This window comes from Nesoenas mayeri (assembly GCF_963082525.1).
Source record: "Nesoenas mayeri genome assembly, chromosome: 29".
NCBI classification, from domain to species: domain Eukaryota; kingdom Metazoa; phylum Chordata; class Aves; order Columbiformes; family Columbidae; genus Nesoenas; species Nesoenas mayeri.
The window spans coordinates 406,030-412,808 of NC_137561.1; the positions used below are offsets into that span (position 1 = coordinate 406,030).

At 53.4% G+C, this 6,779-nt stretch overlaps 1 protein-coding gene across 1 annotated transcript; it reads right to left on the reverse strand.

The window, feature by feature from the left end:
- Positions 1-428: 428 nt before the first annotated feature.
- Positions 429-1,361, reverse strand: LOC308050610 (olfactory receptor 14A16-like; the record flags this gene model as incomplete). Its single annotated transcript, XM_080360768.1, has 1 exon — positions 429-1,361. One exon carries the CDS (start codon positions 1,359-1,361, stop codon positions 429-431), a length of 933 nt encoding a protein of 310 aa, XP_080216894.1.
- Between the last annotated feature and the right edge of the window lie 5,418 nt (positions 1,362-6,779).

The window sequence follows — 6,779 nt, forward strand, 5'->3', positions numbered from 1 at the left end:
GTGACCAAGATGCCAGAGCACTCAGGCCTTGCACCAACACCAGGGATGAGAAGGAGAGTGTGGAGTGGAACCAGAACAGCTCTGGAAGAACAAGCGCTGCTGCTCCCTGGCAGGGCTGCCATGCCAGAGCTGTTTTCCCTTCCCCGCACACACAGGAACTGTCCCTGCAGCTCCAAAAAGCCCTTGCAGGAAGGATATAGTGAAAAACAAGTCACTAAAGAGCCTTTTATTATGTTTAGAGAGAAGGAGAGCACTGCTGCTCATTTAATCAGCCAACAGTTATTAAAAAAAAAGCCAGCAGTGAATTAGAAAGTGGTTGACAAGATTATCATAATAAGAAAACAACCAACACCACCACAAAATCCAGGTGACAGGCTGGGCTTGTAATTAGCTACATTAAAACTCCTGTATAGAAGAAGATGGCCAGTTTATTGCTTCTGAAAACAGAGGCATATGAGCTTGCACAGGGCATCCTTGAGCTCCTGGTTCCTCATGCTGTAGATGAGGGGGTTCACTGCTGGAGGCACCACCGAGTACAGAACTGACACCACCAGGTCCAGGGATGGGGAGGAGATGGAGGGGGGCTTCAGGTAGGCAAACATGGCAGTGCTGACAAAAAGGGAGACCACGGCCAGGTGAGGGAGGCAGGTGGAAAAGGCTTTGTGCCGTCCCTGCTCAGAGGGGATCCTCATCACGGCCCTCAAGATCTGCACATAGGACACGATGATGAACACAAAACAGCCAAATGCTAAACAGACAGTGACCACAAGAATCCCAGCTTCCCTGAGGTAGGAGTGTGAGCAGGAGAGCTTGAGGATCTGGGGGATTTCACAGAAGAACTGGCCCAGGGCATTGCCCTTGCACAGGGCCAGTGAAAATGTATTGGCCGTGTGCAGCAGAGCAGTGAGAAACCCAGTGGCCCAGGCAGCTGCTGCCATGTGGACACAAGCTCTGCTGCCCAGGAGGGTCCCGTAGTGCAGGGGTTTGCAGATGGCAACGTAGCGGTCGTACGACATGATGGTGAGGAGAGAATACTCTGCTGTTATCCAGAAGACAAACAAAAAGAGCTGAGCAGCACATCCGAAAAAGGAGATGGCCCTGGTGTCCCAGAGGGAATTGGCCATGGACTTGGGGACAATGGTGGAGATGCAGCCCAGGTCGAGGAGGGCGAGGTTGAGCAGGAAGAAGTACATGGGGGTGTGCAGGTGCTGGTCCCAGGCTATGGTGGTGATGATGAGGCCGTTGCCCAGGAGGGCAGCCAGGTAGATGCCCAGGAAGAGCCAGAAGTGCAAGAGCTGCAGCTCCCGTGTGTCTGTGAAGGGCAGGAGGAGGAACTGGGTGATGGAGCTGCTGTTGCACATTGGCTGCCTGTGGGCATGAGGACCTGTACAAGGAGGAAAAGACAGTGACAAGTTAGGGGAGACTTCTCTGTGGAAAATAAACAGGCTGTATCTCATGGAAAATCCCCTCCCTGATGGAGGGATGTTTCTGCTCATTCTCTCTTTCTACCAGGTGAGAAAAAAAGTTTATCACAGTTTAAGATACAGCTTGGGCATCTGGTTTCCATGAACACACCTCTGGGGCAAGACCCCCTGAGTTGATGTGAGAAAAAAAACTGACCCACACTCACACCCCAACCCCAGAGAGCAAGAGCACCAGGGACAAGTGGAGAAACAGGGAAGAACACTGCAGTGTTACCAGAAAACAAAGCAAGGACAGGAAGGCAGACGGGCATGCTGTGGAACCTTCTACTTACCCAGCTGTGCTGCTGCCACTCAAATAATGACACTGGCGAGCAAGTGCTTTTAGCACCTTTTTTGTGTACCACATTCCAGGAACCCTTCACCTGGAGGTCCAGCTGCTGAGGTGGAGACTCGTGACCTGGACTCCATGGCTTTGGGGCAGAGGGTCTGCTGGGGAGGAGAGGAGACCAGGGGTTGCACTGGGAAATGTGTCTGTGCTGGAGAGGATGTAAGAGAGGTTTTTAAATCCTGTCCCCAGCATTTCTGGAAGCCGTTACCTCTTACTGCCCACAGACCCCGTCCCGCCCGCTGTGTGCTCAGCTCTGTCCCGCTCACACCTCCTGGCACTGCCCAGGGGCAGCTCTGTGTGTGCAGGGGCTCAGGAGCAGCTCAGACACGTCCTAACGAGAACAGGGGTCTCAGTGTCTTCTCCAAAGAGAGAAATAAATCCCCATCTCCCACTGCACACCCAGACGCGCAAGAGTGGAAAACTGAAAGCACAGACTCCTTCCCTGCAAGCTGTTCCTGTCCCGATGTAGTTGTTCAGAAGGACCCTCTGCCATGTCTGTGGGGGGATCTGGAGCTCTGAGCAGCCCTGACCCACACAGCCCCCTTCAACCCCACAAGCTCTGCGCCTGCCCTGCCGGGGGTTGCTCCTTCCCCCCACAGCTGCTGCCATGGGATCTCCCGGGCAGGCTGAGCGCTGACCCTGGCAGGCGGCAGAGTCCCTGCCCGGCACAGCCCTGGGGTGCAGGGACCCTGCTCTGCAGGACAGCCCTGGGCACCCCTGGGTGCTCACCCGGCTTCACAGCTGTTCAACATGGCCTGACAAGAGCCCCGTCCTTACAGATCCCACAAGCTGTGCCTGTGCCAGTTTCAGGAGATGCCTCCAGGAGCTGCAGCTGCACTGCCCTGCACCAGAGACTTACCATGGCAAGGACTGCAAAGGTTTCGCCTCCAGTGAGCTCTCAGTCATTCCCCATTCCTGACCACCTTTAATCTCTCTCTGCCTTGCTCGTCTGCTGAGATGCCCAGGCAGAGCCCTCAGCCCTGCTGCGTGTGCAGAGGAGCTGCTCCTGGGCAGAGCTGTCTCTCTGCAGCGCTGCCGCTGCCATGAGCTCCCTGTGTCCCAGGAGCCCAGCCCAGCTCACAGCACAGGAGCAGCACAAGGCGCTTTAATGACCCCTCTGGTGGGTTTGTTGTTGAGTCCATTGACCTCTGGTCCTGGAGGAAGGTGATGAAACTTCTCAAGAAGTCAAAGTTAGATTCAAACTCCAAAGTTTCTTGTACTGTTAACGGGTCCCACTGAGGGAACCTACTCAGAAACAATATCCAGGTTTGGTTAGAGAAGAAAACTGGAGGTCAGGAAAAGCAAAGTACAGATATCTCTGATGCTTAGTAAACCTGGTTGTGTTGCTTTAATGAAAAGCCAAGCCCTGACCTCGCAGCATTGGAAGTCAGATCCTGTCCCTCCCACGTTGCCCAGGGCCCTTCCTGGGACAGTGTGATGTGGGGCTGTGCAAGGCCAAGGGCAGGACTATGGTCCCACCCCTCCCAGGTTCCTGGCTGGGGACAAGGAGGCCATGAGGCCCCTGTGCTGCAAGGACAAGGTGTCTCCTCACAGGCATCAGAGGTGCAGACAACAGCCACAGCCAAGGGGAGAAGGAGCTCATGTCTGGTGGGGCCTTCAGCCTCTTTCCATCCCGTGATCATCTCCACGACAGCCTGTCCTGTGCTGTGGCATCCCCTGCACCTCTGTCCCTGCAGGCTGCAGACATCCCCCCTGCTGCCCCACCTTGCTCTTGTCTGAGCATCTTCCTTCCTTTGCTGAGATCTCTCCATCCTCCTCAGCTGCTCCTTGAAGCACAAAGCCTTGGGCTGATGCAGACTCCCTCTGCTGACCTGCTCCACCACAGCATTGCCCTTCCATCACATTCCTTTCTGTTCATGGCCAGCCTGGACCTCCCCAGCTGCACTTGGGGCCATTATTTCTTTCTCATGCTCTTTCCCACTATGCAGAAACCTCCACCACCTCTGAAACCACCCTTCAAGCACTCTCAGGCTACTCCTGCACTGCTGCAGCCTGCCCAGCGCTGCTGGGCCAAAGCAGCCCAGGTCCCTCAGCACCCCACACCATGTGCACAAGGTGCTGAACCTGCCTTGGCACAGCCCTGCACTCTGCAGTTCCTCCCTGCTGCTCCAGACTGGGAAGCCGCACACTGGCACACACCCGTGTGTGTGGGTCACACCAGTGCTGAACCGAATGGGATGAGAACTGCAGGTGTCTGGGTCCCCACGCTCCTCCTCATGCAGCCCCGTGTGCAGCTGCCTTGTTCATGGTGAGCGTGCACCACGGGCTGCTGTGGGGACCTTGTAGTGCCCAGGCCCTTCTCCTCAGGGTCACTGCTCAGCGTGTCAGGTCCTGCTCTGTCCTGATGGACGGGGTTATTGTCCCCCCTGATACATCACTGCCCATTTCTCCTTCTGCAGATCAAGAGTTTTCTGTTTTGTAAATACCAGATTTTCTCAAGGTCTGGACTCTCCCTGGACTGAATCACCATTTGCTCAGCTGTTAAAGTTTGCATGCAAATTGTTTATCCTGATGGGGGTGTATCTCCCAGCATAACAGCATGAGGAGTTATAGGACACTATAAATACCATCTCCTGGAGAAACTGTGGGGTCTGGTGCGTCTGGTGCTCATAATGCCAGAGGTCTGGAGTAAAAGAGAGAGTTTCTGTTCATGTGGGAGAGCAGCAGGAATGTGTGGAGCTCTGCCTGGGGACAGACAATGTCAGCTGATTGCTGAGGAGTCAGCATGAGAGGGCAGAACATCATGGGCAATATTGTGGTGACTGGACATCAGCTACATGCCCATTGATCAGGAATTGGAATGAGATGAGGCCTCCTTCAGACAAATGAAAGAAGCCTCATGTTTCCAGGCTGTGTCCTCATGGCAGACCTGAGATATCCCAATATCTGCAAGGTACCAGCCATCCAGGAGGTTTGGAGCACATTGACAACATCTTCCTGACACGGGTGACTGAGGAGTCAGTGGGGTGAGGTGCCCTGTGGGACTTCACACTTACAAACCAGAAAGAGTTGGTCAGGATGGAACAGTCAGGGGTGGGAAAGTGGAGCTGACGCTCCTGGGAGATGAGAACAAGGCCAAGAGCAGGATTTCAGGAGAGCAGGATTTGGCCTGCTGAGGGACCTGCTTGGGTCCTGTAGGATATGACCTTGGTGTCTGCAGTGCTTTTCTCTCCCATCTCCTCCCTCCTCTCTCCCACCTGCTGTTGTGCAGCGTTTTTTGCCCTTTCTCCAATACAATATCCCAGAGGTGCTGCCAGCATCACTGAGTGGCTCAGATCTGGCAAGGAGTGGATCCATCCTGGAGCAGCTGAAATCCCCTCTGTCTGATGTCAGTGAAACTCCTGTTGTCCTCTCTGAGGTGACAACTGCAGCACAGCCACAATCACCCTCAGACTTTGCCATGTAAACCCAGGACAGGGTGACAGTGTGTTGGGTGTAACAATCTGCTGCACCATGGAGAAGTACTGGAAATGATCTTCTGTAAGCAACCTGAGGAAATCACCAGTCAATGAGCAGGTTCCCATGGGAAACTATAATTGTTCTGACATTCACTGGCGTGGCATATTTGCAGGTGCAGTTTCAAAGGATCTTGGGCCAACTGCTTAACATGTCTGCTTGATGGGCAACAAGGGTGATGTTCACCTGGATCTGGAACTGGGAAACAAGGAAACCCAGGTGAGGGATGTGAACATCAGTGTCCACCTTGTTTGTTGTGACCAGGACACAGAGGGGTCCCAGGCACCAGAGGGGAGGGAGGAAGGCCAGCAGCAGAGCACAGGCTGGTGGAATCCAGAGGAGAAGACTTTGACAGACTGGGGGATGGTGGGCAAAGTGGTGACATGGAAGTAGATCTGAAGGGTGAAGGAGCTCAGGAAATCTGATCAGCCTTACAGGACAGGCTGCTCCAAGCACAAGAATGATCTCTCCAAGCACACATGAAAAGAAGCATTTATCTTGTGAGGCTGCTCCTCTGAACTGATGGACCTCCAGGGTAAAAAGGCAGCACACAGGAGGTGGGAGCAGGGGAAGCTGCAAAGGAGGAATTTAGAAACCTTGTCCATGGACGTGGGGATGATGACAAAGCTGCCCTGGATAGGAAGGGCAGCAAGATGAGCTGACAGAGCTTTACTTGCAGTAAGAGAATAGATAGGGTGAATGTGGGCCTGCTGCTGAACTTCATAAGGGTTGAATCAGACGGGACTGAGGTTCTTCATGGCTTCTTTGCCTCCATCTTCAGCAGCAAGGTCTCCTGGGACTTGGTTCCTGAAGGCAGGAGTCTGGAGAACACCCAGCAGTGGATGGGGCTCAAGTCAGGGGTGACCAGAGCAAACTCAGACACCATTACAGAACAGGAGATGGGTCACTTGACCAGCTCCTGAACACAAGTATCACTGTCCTGTGGCACCTGAGATTGCCAGGGACACCCACCTCTTGGTCCAGAGGAGAGTGACTCCTCTTGAGGTTTCCTGGACTATCTCCTCATTCACATGGTGATTTAGATACCCACTTTTCAGACATATTCAGTCTTTATCAGGAGATGAAACACATCAGTATTACCTGGCGGCTGCTGATGCCACCTGTTCTGGAAAGGGAGGGAAGGGCGAGCAGGGAAGCAAATAGAAGAAATTTGGCTTTATTGGTATTTATTATGGAAATGCTCTCTGTTTGGCTGTTCCTGAAATCTCTAATCATCCACACCAGACTTGAAGCCTTTAGGAAAATGATGCACAGAACCGTGGCATTTAAGAGCATTCTAGATGTTTGTGAGCCCTCTGGTGCCACGAGCCTGAACTGCAGCTACTGAAAGAATGAACAAACCTCTAAAGAAGTGAAAGGCAGAAGCAAACCCAAGTTTCTGCCATGTGAGCCCTTGATGCTTGTTCATCACCAGAATGGCTGATCCCTGACCCCTGGGACCTGGTAGATCTTTCTCCAATGTTTTTCAA